Raw genomic sequence first — 24,379 nt, 5'->3', positions numbered from 1 at the left:
GAGCAGCCAGTGCTCTTACCCGCTGAGCCATCTCACCAACCCTACCTGGTCATGTCTTATATTTGGTTATTTTGCTTGGAATGTGTGTATGTGTGTGTGTTAGGGAGGGGCAGTAGGTGGTGTAGGTATCAGAAAGATCTGATCACTAAAGAAAATTTATCCTGAGATAGGACTTAATCATAAAAACTGAGAAACTAGTTCCACATTGACTAGGGTTAGCCCCATGCATGTCCATAAGCATTTTCGGGTGGGGGTGGGGTAGAGATGGGGGTGGGAATAGAAGTGGGGATGCAGGTGAGGGTATCAGACTCAGGGCATTTTTCATTGTTTTTTTGGGGGACTCAGTCTTACTGGCCCAGACTAGACTCCCACTGAGGAAGCTCTGCCTCAGTGCCTAGTGCTATGATAACATGCCCAGTTCAGAGCCTTGTCTTAACCTAGGCTCTCTGTGACAAGCTTTGAGCCCTCTGCCAAGGACTTGTGTCTCTCTAACCTGAATTTCCTCATCAGCGATTTGAGGTTAATGAACTCTGCTTCATCCTTTGAGTGTGAGAACAAGAGCTCTGAAGACCTTAAGACACTAATCACCCTAATCAAGCACCCAGGGGCATTACAAACATGGCCGCTGTTCATGCTATTTTTCTTTTGCAGCTTGCCTGTTCCTTGGCTCCTCTTCTCGCTCATCAATGCGCTGCAGCCTGTTCCTGTCAGCAGCAACGGCCTGTTCTGTGCAATTGTCTTGCTGTTTCTCATGCTCCTGTTTGTAATCTTCTCGATTGCATCTTGTAAATGGAGAATGAACAAGATCCTGGGCTTCACAATGTTCCTTCTTTACTTTGTGTTCTTGGTAATCAGTGTGATGTTAGAAGATCGAATCATATCCTGCCCTGTATCTGTCTGATTCAGCCACTGATGCTCAAGATGGACACAGAGCAGAAGACTATGCCAGAAGTTACTGTCCCTCTTACCCTACCAATCAAATAATAAACATGATCAGGAATGTGAACTGGGCAGCATAGATGCTCAGAAGTGACTATCATTATAACTGAGGCTTCTCTCTGCAAACACCTGCAGCTTCGGGTGGATTAAGAACATTACCTTGGAAGGGAGAGTTCTTACCATTCAGGCAAGCAGCGGTAACGCAGCCAGAGGGCTTCCTGTACAAGACCTGGGGTTACAGTTGGGATGGCAGAAATAAGACAAGTACCCTTGCTCACAATTCCCTCGTCACTCCTTAAGAGCCATGGTGCAGCATGCAGGGTTGGAAGGCTTGTTCTCCTGAACACTGCCCTAAACACACACTGCCACACGCCATTCCTCCTGGTGCAATTTGAAGCCACATCAGGTTTGCTGCCATTGTGAGTTCAGTTAATGAGTTTAAGAAGGGAAGGCTTGGGGGCAGGGGCAGAAATAAATTTATCATTCTACCCCACAGTCCTGTAAAAATGCATGCTAATGTTTTCTGTGTTAAAAGGAAGATAACAGCTTTTATTGTTGCATTTCTGAAAAATGAAATTAAAACAGAAAGCAGCCTAGGGAATGAAAGTCTGTAATTTGGCTTGAATTGGAGGCAGGGATTTGAGAAAGAAAACTCCTCTTAGGGCTATTTAAACATATGCACTTACTGGAAAATCCACATTCGTTTGTCTCCATCAGTGGCCACTTCAAAGGATTATTCTGACACAGCTGCCCTGCTGTCCTTGGGCATTTTCTTGCCCAGGAGTGACAACTGTCACTAAAGAGCCAAAGGGATGCATTTGCAGAGGGCCAAATCTGGCTTATGCATGAAGAGATCTAGGGCTCAGTGCTATGCTTATATGCCAACCTAGACTAGACTGTAAAGCAAGAAGATTAGTCCTTTGAATAGTTTATCAGTGGGTCTTAAGAGAGTTTACAAAGGAGAAATTCCAAAACTGCTTAGTACAGTGATGACACAGCAAGAAAGGAAAGGGTACTGCTTGTTATGCAGGCCAGGCTGGCCTTGGACTCACAGACCTAGCTGCCCCTGCCTCCTGAGTGCCAGGATTAAAAGATGGCCACCACACCTGGCTGAGTATATATTTTTAAGGTCACAAAGGATACCTTAAGAAGTCATGGTTAAATATTTTCGATGATGTTTCATATGCTTGCATATTAACTACCTTTGGCCACTGCTTTTCCTAGAATCCAGCTGAGGAGAATGTTAGAAATATACTTTTCAGCAGGGTGTGGTGGCGCATGCCTTTAATCCCAGCACTTGGGAGGCAGAGGCAGGCAGATTTCTGAGTTCGAGGCCAGCCTGGACTACAAAGTGAGTTCCAGGACAGCCAGGGCTATACAGAGAAACCCTGTCTCGAAAAAAACCAATATATATATATATTCACGTTTTTGGTTTCAGAGCACAAGGAACATGAGTGTCTGCAGATTATGCTGCAAATGATGTCATAGACACCAGGAGTGATGTGGTAGCCTGTGAGAAAATAGCGGGGCGGGTGGGAAAGAAAAGCAATGGGCCATTCTGGTGTTGGAGGGTGGAGGTACTCAAGTATTCATCTTTTAAGATGGGCTGTACTTCTTCAAAATTCCCATTTTTTGGTGGTAACTTTTATTAAATTTCAATGAAAACTGGCATTGGGTCCACTGGCATTTTATTTTATTAACATGGATACAGTCACCCCATCTTTAGGGCATCTGGTCAGAAAGCTAAAAAGAAGACTGATAAAGAATATATTATGCTCAAATTCCATACTGTCCATGTGTGGTGCGTGTGTGCAGGCATGCATGCATGCAAGTGTGTGTCTGCAAATGTGGAGGTAGCCACTGGGTGTCTTTCTGCTCACTTTCTACTTTTTGAGACAGGATCTCTCCTTGGACCTGAAATGTTCCGATTAAGCCGGACAGGCTTATTCAGCCATGCCCAGAGCTACTTAGTTCTCTGCCCTGCCCCCCTGCTCTGGGATTATAGGCACCTGCCTTTTTTCTGGGTTTTATCCGGGTGGTGGGGGTCCGCACACTTGCTGTGTGAAGACTTCATATTCTTAATTCTTCTCCCTGTTCAGCTATGACCTGTGGGGGCTCCCACAGAAAAGTAGCGCCAGAAGCCAACCTGTTGTCAGCAGCGGGCTCCAGCTTGCCTCAAGGATGTCACCTTGCCAAAAGCCAAAGGTGCTTATGAGACTGGGTGGTGACGAGTGAGATATTCTTCAATTCCATTCCAGAACCATTTAATGATTAAAACTAACGGGGATTGTCTTACATCCTTTCCCCAAGTAGCAGAATTTCTGCATTTTCCTTTGCCTATAAAATAGTTCCAATCACTTCATGCTGTGAGAGGAAGCGATAAGTAAAGAAGCTGGACTTGGAGAGATGGCTCAGCGGTTAAGAACACTGGCTGCTCTTCCAGAGGTCCTGAGTTCAATTCCCAGCTACCATCTGTAATGGGATCTGATGCCCTCTCCTGGCATGCAGGTGTATGTGTAGACAGAGCACTCCTACATTTCAAATAAGTAAATAAATACATTTTAAAGAAGAAAAGAAAAGCTAGGTTTTGACAGATGAGTGGGGATTTACTGGGGCAAAAAAGTACTTCAGGGGCACAGAAAACATAACTTTAATGTTTTTTTTTAACTTATGCATATGTGTGTGCCCGTGTATGCCACATGTGTGTAGGGGCCTGCAAAGGTCAGAAGAGTGATCAGATTCTTTACAGCTGGAGTTATAGGCAATCGTGAGCCTCTTGATGTGGGTGCTGGAACTGAATTTGAGTCATCTGAGAGAGCAGCCACTGAGCCAGCTTTCCAGTCTCTAAAAATTGAAATATATGTATATGTATATGTACACACACACACACACGCACACACACTTTTTAAATACTGGAGATTAAATCTGGGACCTCTGTCATGCTAGGGCAGTGGTTCTCAACCTCCCTAATGCTATGACCCTTTAATACATTGTGGTGACTTCCAAGCATAAAATTATTTTCATTGCTACTTCATAACTGTAATTTTGCTACTGTCAGGAATTGCAATGTAAGTATCTGTGTTTTCCAATTGTCGTAGTGACCACTGTGAAAAGTTTGTTTGAGCCCAGAAAGGGTCGTGTGTGTGCCCTCTCACATGTGCATGCACCTGTAATAATCAGAAGATGGTGTTGGATCTCCTGGAGCTGCAGAGGATGCCATCTGAGGTGGACATGGGATCTGAACTCAGGTCCTCCAGGGGAGCAGGAAGCACTTTCTCAAGCCTCAATTTGTGTAACTTCTAAAAGAACCAATTAAATTATATATATATATATATATATATATATATATATATATATATATATATATATATATATATATATCCATTTACAAAAGCATGCCCTTTAAAAATAGATAAACCAGCTGGGTGGTGGTGGCAGCGCACACCTTTAATCCCAGCACTTGGGAGGTAGAGGCAGGAGGATTTCTGAGTTCGAGGCCAGCCTGGTCTACAAAGTGAGTTCCAGGACAGCCAGGGCTACACAGAGAAACCCTGTCTTGAAACAAAACAAAACAAAACAAAACAAAATAAAAGATAAACCAGTGTGCTAGTACGCCAAGACAGTGCTGAGATGGCCCTTCATTGGATAGCAAATGATGTGCAGTTACACGAAGCAGGTTTCGCCTCATTCTCTAAGTCTGGAAGTCTGAGCTGTCACAGGTAGGAGTGTGACTGATGTCCTCTCCCTCCCCTTGCAGTTATAGCTCCTTGATGTTCTAGCAATAGATATTTCTAACACTATAAAGGACTTCCTGGTTAAATGGGTTAAAACTTTATATAATAAATGAAAATAGATGTATTTGAAAATTGATATGTTTTAAAATAGCTACTGTATGTATTTAGAACATTATATTGTACTGTCACCAACAGATCTGAAAAGTTTTTTTTAAAACAACACTGTCTATAGCAGAATTCTCGTTTACTTAACAAATGAGTTCTGAGGGGGCAGAAATGGAATTTATATTGAAAGTACAGGTTGGTAGATAAATTGAAACAATTGGTTGCCCTTATCTTCAGGCATAGCCTGTAGGTGCTCTGGGGCTGGTCCCTGTGCTGCATGCCCATCTTCAGGGGGTCACTGGGAGGGTACCCATGCCCGAGTTAGCCTGCCCAGCCAGAGGTGTGTTTCTGGTCTTCAGGTCCGGTACTGTGACTAGTGAGTAGAACAGGACATTTTCCCTTTACAGACTAATCCACTAATCGCTACAGTCAAGGAAACTCATTTGGAAAAACTTAATATACAAGAGGAAGGCATGTAGAGGAGCAGCTGTGGACAGGAGGAGTTTTCCCAGCATTCTCAGTGTGAGCTTTACACGGGCATCAGACTCAACAATCTCTGTACAGACAAGTGCCCGGTTTCTCAGCCAACAGTGTTGCCACCAAACATGCTTTCTTTGGGGCTAGTAAAGGAAGGTAGTGTGAGGGGTGCTAAGCCTGCAAGTCCTGAGGGTGTTGGTGCTCAGGAAGGCAGCAGGCAGCTGCTGGGGTTCACACAGAGCTTTGCACTGGATCTAAACAGGACGAGCATACTTGGCACACGAGCCACAGTCTCCTGGGCAGCTCCTCTTTCCTCTCACTCTGACATGAAGTGCCTAACAGCAGTCTGTAAACTATGATGGAAGAGGTAAAATAAGGCTGAACTACTGCCCACTTTAAAAGAATTATTTCCTTTTGTAAGTTATTTAAAATACAATGCAAGTTGTATACAGGAATAGATAGTGCTTGTTAGTTGTACCAATAAATAATAATTATCAGTGTGAAGTAAAAATAAGTATTTATTGCCTAAAATGCTGAACCAACATTTTCAGGGTCATTTCTCTATGTACAAAACTGGGAAGACATACTAGACAACCTTATAGTAAGATAACTGATCGTTTCGGGGGTTTAAAGGTTAGAAAAAAATAGAAAGGAAAGCAAAGTCAGAAGAAAATAGCTACATACCATGACATCTGGCATCAGGAGGGAAATGTTGAATATTTAAAGTAGTATGTACATACACAGAGTAACATTCAAACCTAATAAGAGTCTTAAACTATATTAGCAAGAGCATGGTTTATTTCCAACAATTTAGACATAAGCAAAAGTAAGAATGGAAAAGACCTAAGAGTGGAGGGCAAGAACATCCAACACTGTTGGCCATAATTTCCCAAAATGTACGGTAAATAAAAAAAAACAAAAACAAAAACTGAAAACCAGCTTGTATTAAGTTGTTTCAAAAGATGAACCTTATTTTAGTTTTCTCTGGAGCAGGACTGACTGAGTTCTAGTCCATGTTCAGGTATTATTTTTTAAAAATTATCTTCATACAATAATATTTCCTGGGGATTAAAAGCAGGAAAAATACAACTTTATTCAGAGACAGAGAACAAAACTCAGGGCAGGGGTGAGAAGTCATGCTCAGTTTCCGAGTGAGTACGAAGAACCAGCCCCACCTCTCTACGCTTGTCAGACAGTTGAATCAACAAACCACACAGTATGCATCACAGAAACTGGAGGCAGCAGTGCAAGCTGCTCTCATAAGGGAAGGAAGAAGAAAGCACAGACGAGACCCCAAATCCTGTTAGAGGGCATGTTTACTACCAGTGCCAAGGACCTCCGCTTGAACATTCCCAGTCTCTGGAGAGACTGAATACACTTCTCAGTGACTGAAGAACGTGGAGCAGTGAGGCCCGTGAGTCTGAGTGGATCGACAGGAGCGGTAGGTATGCGCGCGCATAGCACCAGTGTTTTCAAGTAAGTAAGTTCAGCCTCAAACCAACTGAACTCAAGATTCACATTTTATGCTCTCTACACCCTGCCAGAGGGCAAAAGCTGCGAAGACGCCTCAGCCTGGCTACTCAATGGGGGCAGGGACTGAAAGGCAGCTCTCCTGCGGCTGAGCTGGTGAGTCTCCGGGCTCTTAAAAAGATATCCCAGGTTTAAGCATCATGGACTCCGCTTGCTTTAAACATCAAATTTGGGACCGCCCCCCTTTCCTCTTCTTGTTAAAATGGCTAGCCTTCCTTTATGAATGACAACCTTTGCAAATGTATATACATACACTGAAAATACATGAATAATTAATTCTAGAGGCCAAAGGATGCTTTTTCTTTATGAGAAATTATTCGAAGAAAGTGATTTTAGACAAAATATAACTAAAAATGGATTTGAAGTCAATTTACTACTCCTGGTGCTTAAACATTGAGTTTATTGTCTGATTATGTAGAGTTTACATTTTAGATTCCTCAACTTCAGAGATGAAGCTTACTGAAAAAACTAAGTTCCTCAATATGGGAAATTCTCTCTGGATGCACTTTTAGACTGTTACTATTTTTCTGCTTTCAAAAATACTTTGATTCTCTCTATATATATTATTAACAGAATACCCCATTAAAACATATTTCAGATACATATTTTATAGTGCAATTTGATTCATACCCAGTATTTGGGTAAAATTTAGAAGAGTCAGTTGTCAATCATATTACCTTCTGTAAGTTTTCATATAGCATATTGAGATTCACATTGATATTTGGGTTGTGAGCTATTTTCCCTGGGTACTTTCGCATCTTTGTAGTGGAGGAGACTGGCGCAGGCGCCCTGTCTGTCACTCCCTGCACAGGGCTCACACCCTGCCTCCCTCAGTCTCTCTCACCAGTCAGATTCAGGGGAGCTAGTGTGCAATCCAAGGGCACAGACACTAGCACTGACGAGTCAAAGTTCTTCCTCTCAAGTAATAAAAAAAATATAGGTAGATATACATAGAGATCTGCAGCTGTGCTAATTACTTCAAAGAGCAGACACAAAGAAAATAAACACTTGTTTCATAAGTTTAAATTCATTTTAAGTTTGCTATATTAAATTTAAAAATTAAAAAAATATCAACTTACTATAAACAATTTAAAATATGTATAATAGAACTTCATGGCGAAAGCGTGAACTGTCCATGAACAGTTCACGAAAGCAGGACACACTTTGATCTGACATCTTTGCCTATGCTCCATACATGATTTTCCCACCTGTCTTTTCCAAGAGAAACCATAAGACAGTCTAATTTTGAGGCAACCCATTTTTAAAAGAGACTTCCTCATCATGGAATACGTAATTACTTTACAGGGGTGATAAAGAAGAAACAAACAGTAAGTAAGTGGCTCTCTCCCTGTCTGTCACTATTGTCCCACAAAAGCATTCTGTACAGTCACCTGAACTTTCCAATCCATTTACAAATGCATTCTCAAAAAGTGGAGTTTAGAGTCTAAAAGTGTTACTTTGTACACTGACTATACAATATATATTGAATGTATACATATACACACATGTCTTAAAGATAAGGTTCTCCAAAGGTTTTTCGGCATTCCATCACTCCAGTACTTGGTGGCCTGTCACAGTTATGCGTACTCTTGACTTGACTCGGTGTGAGACGATCATAAGCCATCTTGTATTCTTTGTCAAATGCATCTGCAAAATGGGATTAAGAAATGCAACAAGAAATTCATGTCTGATATTGACCATAGCCAAGTTGCTATAGTATAACAAAACCACAAGGTTAGGGGTCAAGAATGCATCTGAGATCTATAGGTTCATGATTACAGAACCAGAAGAAGTAGGGCCTTCGAGTACTAAGCATGGGCTAGGTAGCACAGAGCAATTTTGATCAAACATCAGTGTTAGCAACCACTGAAAAACCACACACATATTTGTTGTAATTTGCTCTTCATGGTCAGTAACATGGTTTAAGAGTGGGCAATGGAGCAGTGCCTGTTACAGTCCGGAGTCAAGGTACTGGGGAAGCTAAGGCAGGAGGATGGCACAAGGCCTGCCTGGGCTTCAGTACAAGTTCAAGAAGAACCTGTCTCAAAACAAGGAAAAACAAAACAAAACAAAACAAGCTTAAGAAAAAAAAAGGATCCATATTCATTTCTTTTAAAATTTAATTTTTTTAGTTAAAATTTTAGCTCTACTTGGAATTTATTTTATGTGTTTTTATCTAAGTTTCCTACTTAATTTGAGGACTTGGTGGGAAAGTGTAGATTTTAATATTTTAATCTTTTTCAGATTATTGTCTTTCAACGTAGCATGGGCTGGCCTTAGAGTTACTCTGCAGCCCAAGCTGGCTTGTAACTCATAGCAGCCTACCTACCTCAGCCTCTGAGAACTAGGATCGTAGGCATGTGTCAACACGCATGAATTTTCTGATATCATCCTGAAGTGACTTTTCCTTCTTTCTCATAGGAAACAGGTGGCATTCCTATTGAAAGACTGTGGCTTTACAACCATTACTGTTATTCTATTATTTTGGCAGCACTGGAGGTTGATCCTAGGGCCTTGTACATGATAAGCAAATTCTGTGACACTTAGGCACACCCCTAGTCCTTCTTAAACTTTTTATTCTGATACAATTTTATTTTTCATTTCCCAGACTAGCTTGAACTGACTTTGAAGACAAGGCAGGTCTTGAACTTGCATTTGTCCTGCCTGAGCCTCCTTGGTGACTGGGATTACAGACCTGTACCACAGGTCCAGCTCACTTTAAACAAACCCTGGAGATATAAACGAATTATGAGTTATGCCTGGATTTTACTCAGGTCTCATAATTCTGTGGTGGGGAGATGAAGACATCCATATTGCCTTATGAAATGTGCCACAATGGTGTCCAGTGGTGACTTGTGTAGGATGACAGCCAACAACACAACCAAGTACAGTCTTCTTTGGACATTTAATGAATGCCCCTGGGTAGAACATAAAGGGATGATAAGTGCAAGCCGAGCCGAGCACTGTTTCTCGGTATCCTTTCTGTCTCGTTAGTTAAAAACCCTTGCTCAAAGAACACGGTCTTCATGTCCCCAGGTTCTAGTGTCTTCCCCGTGGCTTCAGTGACTGAAACTCATGTAAAACTCTGCCTTCCCAGCCGGTTTCACTAGGTACCTCCCCACAGACGTCCTCTTTCTAGACTCCATTCAGTCCTTCCGACTTTCCTAGCTCTTGTATGCACTGGCCATTCTATAGTGATATGAGCTTCTACAGGGGGAAGCCAACTAAGGGATACTTCCTTAAATATTTTATGACTCTTCTTTTTTGGTCAGATAAACTATATACATTTGGCATATACTTTCCATATGTACAATTCGCCAATGTGTAACTGAGTCAAACTGAGCGCGGTTGTTTTTCATTGTATTGCTTTTTGTATATTCACAAGACTGAACAAGCATCACCACGCTCCAATTCCAGAATATTTCATCATGCGAAAACCCCTCAAAAGCAGTCGGCAGCAATTTCCCATTCTTTCCCTTATCCTAGGCACTAGAAATCGCAAATCTATTTTCTCTCTGGACACTTGACACACTTTCAAGCATCCTTTTGCTAAGTATATCCAAGGCTGTATGTGCTGCATGTTGGAGCATGCTCTGTCTTGTCATTGGTTTCTTTTGGCAGTTTTCACTTTCAGATTTAGATCCAGTCTAGGCTGGTCTTGATTAAATGTGTGACCCTCTGGCCTCAGCCTCCCAAGTGTCAGCACATCTACCGGGTTTGGCTCATCGACTTTGACCTGTGGGTAATATTCCATCAGACAAATATGCCGCATTTTATTTCTCTACCTCTACTTGGACTTCCCCCATTTTGGTTTCTGGAAGTGTCACACATGTTTTGTGCAGACGCCCAAGTGCATGCAGTAACCCTGGGCATCTGTGTAGATGCAGGAGCTCGTGGTAACCTGACAACAGAACTGCTTCTGACAGCCACATCAGTTTACAACTCTACCAGCAATTTACATGGCCCAATCTCTCCATATCCTTTCCTACACTTGTTCTTTTCTGATTTTTCATTGATAGTTATTCTTCAAGTTGGGAGGGAGTAACTACTTTTGTTTATTTGACATGCATTTCATGCATGAATAAAGACATAGAATATCTTCTCTTGTGTCAATTTGTATATCTCTTGTTGGAGAAATAAATGGTCAAATCCTTTGCCAAGTTTTAAACTGGGTTGTTTTTGTTACATTATAAATTTTTTTTTTTGCCCATGTCATAGTGGATGACCATAAGCCCCTTGAATATATAAGTGCATTAATTGGACTTGGTGTGTTATTTAAAAAAAGACATAAAACTGGGAGAAACATATCTTGGGGAGACAGAAAGGAATGGAGAGAGGGAGTGGGGATATATATAACAAAGATATGTTGCATATATGTATAAAATTTTGAAATTTTAAATAAAAAGTTCTTTATACTGAATATTCTGCTCTTATCAGTATATGACTTTGCTATATATTATGTATGACATATATATCAGATATATGAGTTTTGGTATTATCTTTTTATTTTTTGATGGTGTCCACTCATGAACACAGGGTTTTAGTTTTGTTAATGTCTACAGAGAATGAGGGGTGAGTGTGTGAGTGTGTGAGTGTGTGTGTGTGTGTGTGTGTGTGTGTGTGTGCATGCCATGGTGCACTTGTAAAGGTCAGAGGACACCTAGTAGAATTGTTCTCTTCGTCCACCTTTACCTGGGTTTTAGAGATTGAACTTAGGTAGCCAGGTTTGTGCACAAAGAATCTTTACCTGCGGAGTCATCTCATCAGCCCCTTCCTTGTGTTTTTGATGGTACATTTAAGAAACTGCCATCTATTCCAAGGTCATAAGGATTTATGTCCCTAAGGTGAATATATTTTTTATCACTGTATCATCTTGGTAGATTGACTCTTACTATAAAATGCTTTGGTCTCTAATTGTTTTATTTGATTTTTGTATAGTACTGTAGATCTCTTTGGAGGATTTGTCCTGGTTGGGTTTTTTGTTTGTTTGTTTTTGTTTCTTTTTTGTTGACTTGACACAGCTAGAGTTATGGGGAAAGGAATCTCAGTTGATAAAATGTCTCCATTAGCTTGCCTGTAGGCAAGTCTGAAGGGCAGTTGCTTGATTAGTGAGGAATGTGGGAGGGTTCAGCCCACTGTGGGTGGTGTCCTCCCTGGGCTGGTAGTTCTGGGCTGTATAAGAAAACAGGCTGGACAAGCCAGGGAGTGAGCCAGGGAGCAGCACTCCTCAAAGGCCTCTACTTCCATTCCTGCCTCCAGGTTCCTGCCTTGATTTCCCTCAGAAATGAATTATGACTTGGGAGTTACAAGAGGAAATAAACCCTTTCCTCTCCACATCATGATTCTGCTTTTGATCATGATTTTATCACGGCTAACTAAGGCAGGACTATTTTTCCAACCCTTTTACTTTCTATAGATCTGCTTTTGAGTCTAAAATCTCTTGAATTTAGCATGTTGTTGGGTCATATATTTAAAAAACTCATTCTTCTAATCTGCCTTTGACTTGCAGAGTTTGATTGCCTTACATTTAATGCAATTCCTGATCAAGAAGGGTTTGTATTTATAGTTTGATCCTTCCCTTCCATATTGCTTCCCTTTAAGGCTAGCAGGATATTTCCCAGTAGGCTGTTCCTTTACTAGTTTTGATTCCTGTCAATCTCTGTACAATCATTTTTCTAATTAAATATGAAAACAATTTGTCAAATTTCTTAGTTTTAAGTTTCCAGTGTTTCAAATTAGTAAGATATAAAGCAAATATACACAGCATTATGCTCCAAGTTTTCTGCTTGTAATATGAAACCTTTATTTTTAATGGGAAGGGTAGGTCAGGACATAAAATATTTGTTTACAAACAAAACTATGGACTCAGCCCAGGTGTTTCCTCTAGCCCTCTCCATCACTTGCCTCTTGATTTTCAATGTTTATATTTCTATTAGAACTCATCCAAAGTTTCCCAACTTTATTTCAACTCGATGACTAGCAAGGTCCAAAGTCCAGTGTTCCCTGACTGTAGTTTTGTCTTTTGAAGATATTTATTTTATTTTGAAGGGTTATGAGGCTGGAAAGATAGTTCAGTTGTTAAATGTGCCTGCTGCTCATTCAGATTCCAGAACCCACGTGCAATGGCTCACATAAAGATTTAATTTATTTTTATTTTTGAGTATGTGTTGTGTGACTGTATTGTGTTTGTGTGCATTTGTGTGGGAGAGCATGGGGACCAGAAGAGGGCACTGGTCCCCTGGAGCTAGAGTTACATGTGGTTGTGTGTTGCTTGACATGGGTGCTGGGGACTGAACACTGGTCCTCTGGGATGACAGCAGCGCTCTTCACTGCTGAGCCATCTCACCAGCCCTAGCTAGATTTACTTAGAACAGACTTTTACACGCTGATTATTATTGTTGTTGCTGTTGTGTGTATGCATATGTACAATTGTGTGTGTGTGTGTGTGTGTGTGTGTGTGTGTGTTATGATGTGCACATGTAGAGACAGAGGTATCTTTTAGGAGTCAGTTCTCTCTTTCACCATGGGCCCCAGGGATGGAAGTCAGGCCATCATGCTTGGCATGGCGAGTGCTTTTACCTACTGGGCACCATGCCAGCTCTTTTTTGTTTTTGTTTTTGTTTTTGTTTTTCGAGACAGGGTTTCTCTGTATAGCTCTGGCTGTCCTGGAACTCACTTTGTAGACCAGGTTGGCCTCGAACTCAGAAATCCGCCTGCCTCTGCCTCCCAAGTGCTGGGATTAAAGGCGTGCGCCACCACGCCCAGCACCATGCCAGCTCTTATGCTTAGGTCACAGAACTACTTGAAGGCCTTGGTTCTCTCCTTCTACCATGTGGTTTCTAGGGCTCAAACTTAGGTCATCAGGCATGGTGCCCACATGCCTTTAATCACCGAGATCTCTAACCAGCCCTAATCGCTGAAGCTTTAAAACAACTTGTCCATTGCTATCTTCCGTATGAGCAGATTACTTTCTTCTAACTAAAAAAGTCTGTTCTTAAAGTGTTAATTTAAAATATTATACTCAACTGTCAGGCAGTGTTGGTATAAGCCTTTAATCACAGCACCTGGGAGGCTGAGGCAGGCAGATCTCTGAGTTCAAGGCCAGACTGGTCTACAGAGTTCTAAGACAGCCAAGGCTTCAGAGAAACTGTTTCAAACAAAACAAAACAAAACACCAACCACAATCTCATGGCATGCTCTACAAGTGGCCTGATTGAGCAACCAGTTATAGCACACATGCCCACTACACGCTAGCATGCACATGGGCCCACTACACACTAGCAGGCACACATGCCCACTACACACTAGCATGACTCTGCTGCCATGCACTTGTGCTCACATGCACAAATCTACATACAGATAAACACATACACATCATTTAAAAATAATACATCTTAAAGAGTTGCTAAAAGTAAAAGATTCATTTTTCTAACAAGTTAATGCAAAGATATAATAATTAAGACCACCAATGAAAATCCTTTAAAATATACAATATACTGTATATTGTGTTTTGTACAGTTTTTGTAGTTTGTATAATAAACTATGATATTTATGACATTGAGTTACCTATATCAATGTTTTCTCTTCCCAGTGCCACAAGTGAGAGAAATAATATTTCTCTATATAAACTCCTGTGGGCAAAAAGACATGGAGAAAAAATTAGAATCCTTAGAGCTCTTATGTTCTCTACAAAGCCTTTATGCTACATAAGGGTAGAGTAGTCTAAAAACCATAAAGCCAACAGGATGCTTCTCATGGGACAGAACCCACTCATCTGAGGGATGGACTCACCGCTGTCTTTTAAAATGCGGACACTTATTCAGTGTCTCTAAAATCTGACTCATGGGCCCGTAGACATCGTTCATTTTAATGCTCTTTACCATGCTTTTCAACAGTTCCTGGTTAAAGGAGTTATCACTTTTTTGTAACAAATGGACCATTGGATACTTTTGAGCTGTAAAAGAACAGAAGAAAGGATGACAGAGATGTTCTCTGTAGAAGGGAGAATACATTAAACACCAACTAGCAACTGCTAAAACAGTTACAAAGCATTGTAAATAAATCAAGGGCAATAGATAAAGAGACAGAAGTTTGAAAATGAAAGAAGCAAAACAGGAAAATAGGACAATCAATGATAGAAATAGGCCTCCAGAGTTTTGTGGCCTCAAACATAAAATTTAAAATAGTTTTCCTAAACACAGCCCGGAAAGGAAAGTCTCCATCAGCAGCCAGGGGTGGAAACAAAAAATAAGCAAAAGAAGAGACTGGGACAAGCAATGTTCTTCCAACTGAACTGTTACAACACAAGCAAGCCTTTCACCGCATACAGAGCAGCCCTCCCAAACGAAACCAGGGGTTCAGTTCCACAGAAGGCACCACGAGCGACCAGTTAACACTCACTCTCAAACAGAAGAGTGCGGTTCTGACCTGTGAGACAAAAAGCACAGAGACACAAGTCAATTCATAGCAGAGGCTTTTTAAAGCATGCAGAAATTATTCTCCGAAAGACAGCATTCCATAACAGCACTTACTGTGGGCATTCCAGAGGATGTACAAGGGTTGCCCTGGATCCTGATGTAATTTCATGTTGTCCCATAACATCTGTATTAAAACATACTTGCTATCTTCAGACATACAGTGGCGGGGAATCTGGGTTGTAAAATAAAAATTTATTATTGATCCTTACATAATTTTGTAAATATTTCATAAATTCTTTTAGGGTTTCCATTGCTGTGATAAAAAACATGACTAAAAGCAGCTTGGGGAGGAAAGGGCACTTCAGCTTATAACTCTCAGGTAACTCTCCATCACTGACAGAAGTCAGGGCCGGAAATAATGCAGAAGTCACAGAGGAACACTGTTTCCTGCTTGCTCCCCATGGCTTGCTCAGCCTGCTTTCTTCAAGCACCCAGGACCACCTGCCCAGGAGTGGCCCCACCCACAGTGAGCTGGGCTCTCCCACATCAACCACTAGCTAAGAAGATACACCACAGGTTTGCCTAAAAGCCAGTCTGATGGAGGCATTTTGTCAATGGGGATTCTCTCTTCTCAGAAGATTGTACCTTGTGCCAAGATGACATTAAGCTAGAAAGTACAGAGCCTCATAACAAAACTTAAAGACACATACGTAGGAGAGAAAAAAGGACAGAAAATACATATTTTTACACATTTGATACCCACTGATGGAAGGCCTGCTGAGGTGAGAGGCTAAGGATCTCTAAGCAGCAGATTTAACACAGCTCTTGAGGCCAATGAGAGGACATCACACAGGGCTAACCTTGTTCCTGCTTATGGCTTCACAGAGAAATAAATCCAGCAGGCCCGTTCCCTCCACTCACTATTTCTCAGTTCAAGACCCTTGCCTAGACAAGACAATTGTGGCTAAATTAATATCTCTATCACTCATCTACAATGTACTGAAAAAAATCAAAAGTACATGCATGGTCACAGACACACATGTACAGGGAAAAGACAAAAAGCTCCTGAGCTTAGAGACTGCACTTCAGAGGTCCAGCATAAGAATATGTAAGAACACCCTCAGAAAACAATGTCTCGGGGCTGGGTAGTTGACTCAGTGGGTTAACTGCCTGATGCACATTCATGAGGAGGACCTGGCTTCCAATCACCAGAACCTCTGTAAAAGCTAGACACAGCAATGTAAATTTCTGTAACCCTAGTGGCCCCAAGATGGGAGGTGGAAAGAGGAGATTCCCAGGATCTTGTGGACTGGTGAGCCTGGAATCCACAACACAGAAGCAATAAAAGGCCCTGCTTCCAAGCAAGGCGGGAGGGAAGGACTGACTCCCGAGGCTGTCCTGGGACCACAATGTGCATCTGAGCTCACAGGCAGACATACAGAAATGGAAATATAAAATGGCTGAGGATGGATCTCAGTGGTACAGTCCTTGCTTCGCATACATGAAGTCATGGGTTTGATCCTTAGCACCAGTTTTAAAAACTGAATTAAATAAATAAATGAACATAATAAACTCAGAGTAAGGGAAGGAAGAAAAGGGGAGTGCACACTTACAAAATGAATTAGACACCCCTAAAATGGACTGATGTTTCTTATTTCTGAAAGAAGTAGGGGGGGAACTAACTCATAAACTTTTACATAAGAGTAACTTCCACATTATTCCCCAAGTGATAACAAAAAATTCAATCATGTTTGGTGTTATTTTGAGAAGTCTGAAACCATGCCTGTCTTACTGCTAAGACTGCAAATTCAACTGAGGGCAGTTCTGTTCAGGTGTTGATTCCGAGGGTAGTGAAAAATGTCAAACATAAAAACAAACCTTACTTTGTGTCACGAGGCATATGCAAAGAATATGACGACGATAATAACCATATTAGTTCACCTCTGACCTTACTCTCCTACCTTTGAATACTTGTTACAATGCTCAGAAGAAAGAATCAGTCCAGGCAGGTTACTGGGCAAGTCGAGGCGTCTAAAATACCACACCAGGTTCCAAAAGACAATTGGGTGATGGTCCACAAAGTCTGCCACTGTTATTGCATGGTCACCTTCATTTTCCAGTAAGCTCTCAAGTTCTTTCCACACCACTAAGGGACTAAGGTATGGGACAGTGACAGGGTCTGGACTCTGCAGGTGCCATTCTAACCCTAAAGAATCCTGTTGAGGAAAACATACATGACAAATGTAAGAATGAGGACGTGAAAATGTCTGTGATTTCCATAAGTGGAAAGCTAACAGGACTGTATCATGGAGTAGGACTCTGTGAGAATGATATAATTGTTCTATATTATATAGAACAATAATACTGATTGTTCTATATAAAGCCAGTAATGTTCTTTAGGACCAAGTCAACAGAATTGTGTAAACAATCACTTTACAAACAAGAGAAACACTGAAATACATACTGTAGGTCCTTGTAAAGTCGCTGGCAGGCTGCCTGTAGGAATGAGCTTCTGTCCTCCGGGATCGTCCTTATCCAAGGGGCCACATGTGCTGATGCTCCTGGCCATTGGGAACAGCGGGCATTTTGACACAACAGTCTTTGATCTGTGAGCAGGGATCTGAATACTCCGGGCACATGGATTTTCCTGCAGTTTAGATTTACTTGCACATTAAAAAAAAAAAAAAAAAAAAAAAAAAAAAAAAAAGGAAGAAAGAAAGAAAAGAAAAAGAAATCCTATTAGTGCTTAGCCTTTCTTACCTTATCTCATCTCATCTTATGTAGAACAACCATGTTGGTTCTTTTTAGAATCAGAGCTGGCCATAGCAAGATAAATCAAAGGAAATGTGCTACTCAGTCATCAACTAAGAAATAAGATATATTTTAAACAGTGTGATAATTGGACCAAACAAACTTTTAATTTTGAAGATTCATTTCATTTATTCAAAATGTTTAGTGAGTAGATTTTACACAGCATCATGACTAACCCTTAATATACACAGTAGAGAAAATGGATTACGTATTCTTTCAGAAGTTGCAGAGACAGAGACAATTAGAGACAGAGAGAGAGAGACAGAGAGACAGAGACAGAGAGAGACAGAGACAGAGGGAGACAAGAGACAGAGAGAGAGACAGACAGACAAACAGACAGACAGAATCACAAGGGACATATTGAGAGAAGGTGCACAGAGACTTTGGGTTTTATAGTCTAAGTATTTATGACCAAGTGGGTTGTGTTCGCTATGTCAGTATTACATAGGCATTTTCTTTTTCTGCACATGTAGCTGAAACATGGCTTGACCTATTTGGCTATATATGGTGAACCTGGTACTTTTGCAAAAAAGAGTCAAGTTTCTGTATTTAAATATATGTTGAGATTCAGACCCGGGACAAACAGCTGAGGTACATGTTTAACATACCAAAATGGACCTGGCCTCTAGGTTCTCCCAGAATCCCTCAGTGACTACCTGGCATACCCCACCCTCTACCCTGAACTTTCCAGGCCAGGGATTGGGCTTCCTCTCCTTAGAGGCTTTTTCCTAAATAATCTAGACATTTTGGTCTTTCTCTTCTCTTTTCTCCCTCTCTCTGTGTACAAGCTTTCTCTCTTTCTCTTCCCCCTCTCCTATGTCTCCCTCCCCATGGCAACTCCCTAGTTTCATTCCTTGGGACCACTGAACTTGGTCTAGAGTCGTTTCCCAATAAGTCTGCCTTTATATATACGCCAATCTGACTTGAGCTGGCTCATTTCACTGGTGGAGAAATAACTTATCAATATAGATTACTTATATTGGATCACTATATATGCTTCTAATTCTATAGTTCTGTATCAGTGCCAAAAGTTTTCTTATACTACTATATATTTATAAACAGAAAATTAAATATTCTAAAATAGAACTTGGTATTAATTCCTAAAGAGATAGAGAAAAAGCTGGTCAAAGTAAACAAGTATATTACAGATTTTTTTTTTCATCTTTAGATACGGATAAAACCGCTCAGCAAGGTGGCATCTGTAACAGTAGAACTTGGGAGGTGAAGGCAGGAGGATAAGGGATTTAAGGTCATTTTTAACCACATAGCAAGTTAAAGGCCAATCAGGGTTATACAAGAGCTTTCTCAAAACAAGCACACATACAAATAAACAAAAACAAAAGCAAAATACATGTAAACAATATTATTACCTTTGAGGTTCATAAAGTTGAACTTGGAAACATTTAGACTTAAATAGTTAGCCACTAGAGCACTTTAACCGCTTTAATCAGAAATAAGGGTTTAAGATAATGAGGCGCTAGAGACAGAGTGAAGAGCATTTGCTGCTCTTGCAGAAGACCTGGGCTCAGTTTGTAGCATTCACATGGTGGTTCATAACCATCTTTATTTCAAGATTCAGAGGACTTAAATCCCTCTTCTGGTCTCCAAACATGCATGCAGGCAAAATACCCATGTATATAAAATACAAATAAATAAAATCTTAAAAAAAATAAGCTTAAGATGTTTTTCCCCATAGGACTATCTCTCCACCCACCCATCCATCCATCCATCCATCCATCCATCCATCCATCCATCCATCCATCCAACCATTTAAGGTGGCATCTTGTTATATAAACCAGACTATCCTTGAACATCATCCTTTCTCTTCCATTCAGTGATTAATTACAGGAATGTATATTTTCACAGAAACTTATACCTTAAAATGGTCCACTTTTCTTCTTTCACATATGTTCACATATATGTAGTTACAGTTTTCCACAGCCATACTTACTTATTTAGGTCAAAGTTCCCTTGAACTGAGAGAGAGGATGTGTCAAGACCAGAGGCTGATGCTGAGATGCAAGACTGCCTTGTCCGACTTGCGAAGGAAGATGCAAAGTGCATAGTTTCTGTTGATGAGCTGGACTTCAAGAAATATCTAGAATGGGAATCAAAGACATTTTGAGAAAAGAGGTATTTTAGGAAACAATACCCTTAAGCAGAAAGGAAAATGGGGCATGCTGTTACCTTCCAGGTCGTCTTAAATCTCTGATTTCAACATTCAGAAAGGGTAAGAAGAGATTGCCACAAAATGGACATGTAGTATTGAGATTTGAATCATCTGCTGTCCAGCCAGCCATGATTTCCTCATCGTGGACAAGACAGTCGCAAGTTCTACACCGAGAACAACTTGAGATGAGAACCTAGGGAAGAGAACATTCCATGAAGCAAGCTGATCTTCCCAGACTACAAATGAAAACACACTGTAGTCATGAAACCCATTGGAAAATTAAAGCTCACAAAGACTCCATGGCAATAATCAAAAGATCTGAGCAAGTACAGCCACATGCTGTGCAAAATGACAGAGCCAGTGTGTGCTCACACATGCTGCTGGTGCAGTTCACAAGACATAAGTCCCCGACCACACAACTCCACATCAGTGCTTGCTCACTGCTTATTTCCAGTAGAGTCCAAATCCCTTCATGTAAATTAGTGCAAAGTAGCAACTGCATTTAACAGAATATCTAGAAGAAACATTTTTCAGAAAAAGTAGGGAAAGTTTTAAAGTATAAAGTGTAACTTTCTCATTGTAAGGAAAGAAGAAATCTTCAAAGTGATGGAGAAAAGTCGGCGACAAGGCCAGACTGTGTCTTCACCGTTTTCAAATTTGTTTATGATGCAAAATAAGTGTGCAAAGAGAACATGTGTCTAACAAGCTATAAATACAAATATTGAAAGTGAAAATGCTTTTATATGCTGACAAACTGCCACCAAGCATGGATCTGTCCTAATAACCCAGAATGAGAGCAGTGACTTAACACAACAGGTCTCAGCAACCTTGGACGTAATAGTACACTATCTGAAATTTCTGAGGATACATATTCAATGTCAGTCACTCCACCAGCAACATCAATGCTAAGGAAATTCGAATTTTACAAAGCAGTGTGCACAGGCGCTCTCACAAGGGAGACAGTACCTCCATTGCATAGTTCTGGAAGATGTTGGTATTACTGGTGTTGAGAGAAGATGCAGTCTCTGATTTTCCAGGTAAGGCAAACTTTGACAGGGATCCTGATTGAAGAATAAAGAGCGAAACCATGAAAACTGCAGAGGAGCCATCTAAGAATCATCTCTGTCATAGGTCCTGGTAAAACGCTAACTTGTTCTGCTAAGCATGCCAAGAGTAACTGAGGGAAACCAAATCATCTTCATTTTCCTTCCTCCTCGTCCTTTGTTTGTTTTTTGCTTTTGTTTTTGTTTGTTTGTTTGTTTGTTTGTTTTGAGACAGGGCTTCTCAGTGTAGCAGACCTACTTGTTCTAGAACTCACTTTGTTGACCAGGCTGGCATTGAACTCACAGAGACCTGCTTACCACTGCCTCCCACTGTGCTGGGATTAAAGGTATCCACCACCCACCACCCATCTGAGAATATCTTTTTCAATTAAAAAAAAAATGGTGCAGACTATGAGCACACCCAACTACAGGGAATTAGTTAAGATTTTCAACCTCATTTCTACAACAGAATTCACATAAAAATGAAGCTGAGGCATGCTCTGCACAGCAAAACACAGAAGTTGATCAATATGATTAGTCAATGCTTTCCTGTGTGTGCATGAGTGTCTCTGTGTGTGTATACTGCTATGTAGCATGAGTGTTCACATGTGATATAGTCAATGTATTCCTGTGTGTGCATGAGTGTCTGTGTGTGTGTATACCACTGTGTAGCATGTGAGTGCTCACATGTGATATACATGTGGAGGTCAGAGGTGAACTTGTGAAGTCAGTGTCTTCCTTTCACCATATAGGTCTGGGAGATACAACTCAGGCTATCTGGCTTGGCAGCAAGCAGCTCTACCCACTGAGCCATCTCACCTGCCCCAACATATTTTGTCATACTGATGAGACCATGGAAAATAGGTATTCTTACATTCAGGTACTAAAAATGTGAAATAGTACGTATCTGTGGAAGGAACTTGGAAATACCATTTCAAGGATAAATCGGGACTTATAAAGGTTACATGTTGTAGCATTATTCAGACTGGAAATGTAATGCTCAGCAGGGTGGTGGTTACAGTAAACTGATAGGGCCACCCATGAACTAAGTCACTGTGAAAATGGGGGAGGGGCAGTCACGGTGATAATCCAGGCACCGCCACAGTCTGGGAAGTGAACAGAACAATGGGTGAGAAAGGTTTAGTGCCTGTTACCTTCTGAGTTTCAAAATAGTAAAGATATATAAAAGGACCTGTGTTTGCATTCTTAAGTGAAAAGATAAACGAAAAGTGAGAAAAGCAGTTCCCTCGAGAACAGAAGCAAACAATATGAGGGATGGGACAGGAGCTAGACTTCTTTCAAAGGGCCCCCTTTTCCCCAATTTTCTTTTTGCCCCCTTTCCCCCAATTTTTGTTCGTTTATTTGCCATGCAAATCTTTTAAGATTGAAAAAAAAATGGAATCATGAAAAAAGAAAGCTCCTATGAATCAGCAGCGTGGCAGAGCTGGGCGAACCTTCTAAGGAGGCAGAGCTTCCCAGGCTGGCCCGGCTGATGTCAATTCCCTTGGTCCCCGAAGCTGCACTGCTTTCTTGGGAGGAAGTGACTCCTTCCAACTCGTGGCAGACATCTTCATCTGTCAAAGAGGTAGATTCAGAATCCTGGGCTCCCACTGAAGAAAGACTGGTACGATCAGAACTTTGATCCTAAGAACATAATTATAAGCTTAATTTCCTTCACATTTAAAATTATTATTTAAAAGTCACTGTCAGATAGAAACAACTACCTATCACCTTCTACCCAGGTGAGCAACATTACAACTTCTGTGAGAAAAACAACCAGTTTTACAAAGGCATATCATTCTGGATAACCATGTTGGAGATCAACTCTGCCAGTGTGTGTTTTTATACTATGTCCGGGTGTGCATGTCTAGGTGTGCATGTACACTGTGTTTAGTTATTCATGTGTGTACATATACATAGCCCAGAGGAAAACCTTAAGTGCTGTCCCTCAGCAGTTGTCCACTCTTTTTTGAGACAGGGTCTCTCATTGGCCTAGAGCTTGCTAAGTAGGGTAGATTAGATGGCCATCAAACCTCAGGGTTCTCTGGTTCCCTGCAATTGCTGTAAATGACAAACACAAGCCACTGCAGCTGGCCTTTTAAAAAATACTCATTTATTTAAAAAATACTTCACTTATATTTATGTATACGGCTGCTTTGCTTGTATGTATGTGCATTCAGTACCATGGAGGCCACAATAGGGCATCAGCACCTCTGTGTGGGTGCTGCAAAGCTAGGACATACCACCCTGAATGAGCCAATCTCTAAGGCCCTAAGAGCAGCCAATATTCTTAACCACTGAGCCAACTCTCCAGTCCAGTGATCTTTAATTCATGAATTAGGTAGAACTTTGGATGTTTTGAATCCATACTTATTAATATTTTTAGTTCGATTCTGCTGTGGTCAGAAAATATACTTTCATTTAAAAAATCTTATTGAGATATAATTTACATGCTATAACATTCAGAAAATAAATTTCACAAAAACTGTCTTCAAAAATTTAAGAAAATTTCTTATTAAGGTTTTAGAACTCAGTTGAATTGAATGTTTAAATTGAATTAAAAATTTTACATTTATTTATTTTGTGAAGGAGGAAGTATTTGTACACCACAGCAAAAGTGTGGAGGTCAGTGTATAACCCAAGGAGTCAGGTCCTCCTTTTACAGAGAAGGTCTCAGGGATTAAACTTGGGTTCTCAGGCTTGGCAGCAAGAGCTCCTAAGCCACCCTATCCCAGTCCCAACTGAACTAAGTGACCCTACAGTGTCATGGGATTAATTGACCCTACAGTGTCATGGCTTTTCTGTTGAGCCATTATAAGTGTTTTAAGAGGCGCAGCAAGGCAAAAGGCAGCCTTTATGCTGTGGCTATTTATAATGCCTCCTTCCTGAAGATCCAAGTTTTCTTTTTAGTAACGATTTCCTCAGCCTGAACTGCCGTGAGCACAGCTTACAGAGAGTGTGTTTTCTACTCATCTTCCCTTGTCTGAAGTGACCTCATTTTACCACAAGCCCTGGAGAGTATCTCACTAGATACAGACTCTGCACTGCTGAGTCTTTTCTGTCAACATGCTAAAGATGCTTTCTCACTGAACTCTCCCCTTCATGGTTTTATGACAAAAATACACGGCCATGCAGATTTTTATTCCTTTAGTA

The 24,379-nt window shown here is 40.9% G+C and overlaps 2 protein-coding genes across 7 annotated transcripts in view; one reads left to right on the top strand and one right to left on the bottom strand.

Moving 5' to 3' along the window:
• Slc24a1 (solute carrier family 24 member 1) overlaps window positions 1-901 on the top strand; it is a 27,377-nt gene extending 26,476 nt beyond the window's left edge. For all 4 annotated transcript variants that reach the window (XM_021207910.1, XM_021207911.1, XM_021207909.1 and 1 more), the window contains one exon: window positions 652-901. In XM_021207910.1, coding sequence (XP_021063569.1) covers window positions 652-901 — 250 coding nt within the window. The remainder of the gene's footprint in view (window positions 1-651) is intronic.
• A 4,881-nt stretch (window positions 902-5,782) lies between these two features.
• The window catches only part of Dennd4a (DENN domain containing 4A), a 109,765-nt gene continuing 91,168 nt past the window's right edge, over window positions 5,783-24,379 (bottom strand). For all 3 annotated transcript variants that reach the window (XM_029543003.1, XM_029543002.1, XM_021206603.2), the window contains 11 exons: window positions 22,681-22,870; window positions 21,150-21,244; window positions 20,201-20,376; window positions 19,965-20,111; window positions 17,667-17,865; window positions 17,164-17,418; window positions 15,317-15,434; window positions 15,186-15,212; window positions 14,577-14,739; window positions 14,352-14,416; window positions 5,783-8,432 (listed from right to left, as the gene is read on the bottom strand). In XM_029543003.1, coding sequence (XP_029398863.1) covers window positions 8,296-8,432; window positions 14,352-14,416; window positions 14,577-14,739; window positions 15,186-15,212; window positions 15,317-15,434; window positions 17,164-17,418; window positions 17,667-17,865; window positions 19,965-20,111; window positions 20,201-20,376; window positions 21,150-21,244; window positions 22,681-22,870 — 1,572 coding nt within the window. In that variant the 3' untranslated portion in view covers window positions 5,783-8,295. The remainder of the gene's footprint in view (window positions 8,433-14,351; window positions 14,417-14,576; window positions 14,740-15,185; window positions 15,213-15,316; window positions 15,435-17,163; window positions 17,419-17,666; window positions 17,866-19,964; window positions 20,112-20,200; window positions 20,377-21,149; window positions 21,245-22,680; window positions 22,871-24,379) is intronic.

This window comes from Mus pahari, chromosome 10, assembly GCF_900095145.1.
Source record: "Mus pahari chromosome 10, PAHARI_EIJ_v1.1, whole genome shotgun sequence".
NCBI classification, from domain to species: Eukaryota; Metazoa; Chordata; class Mammalia; order Rodentia; family Muridae; genus Mus; species Mus pahari.
This window is presented reverse-complemented; position numbering and strand designations above follow the sequence as displayed.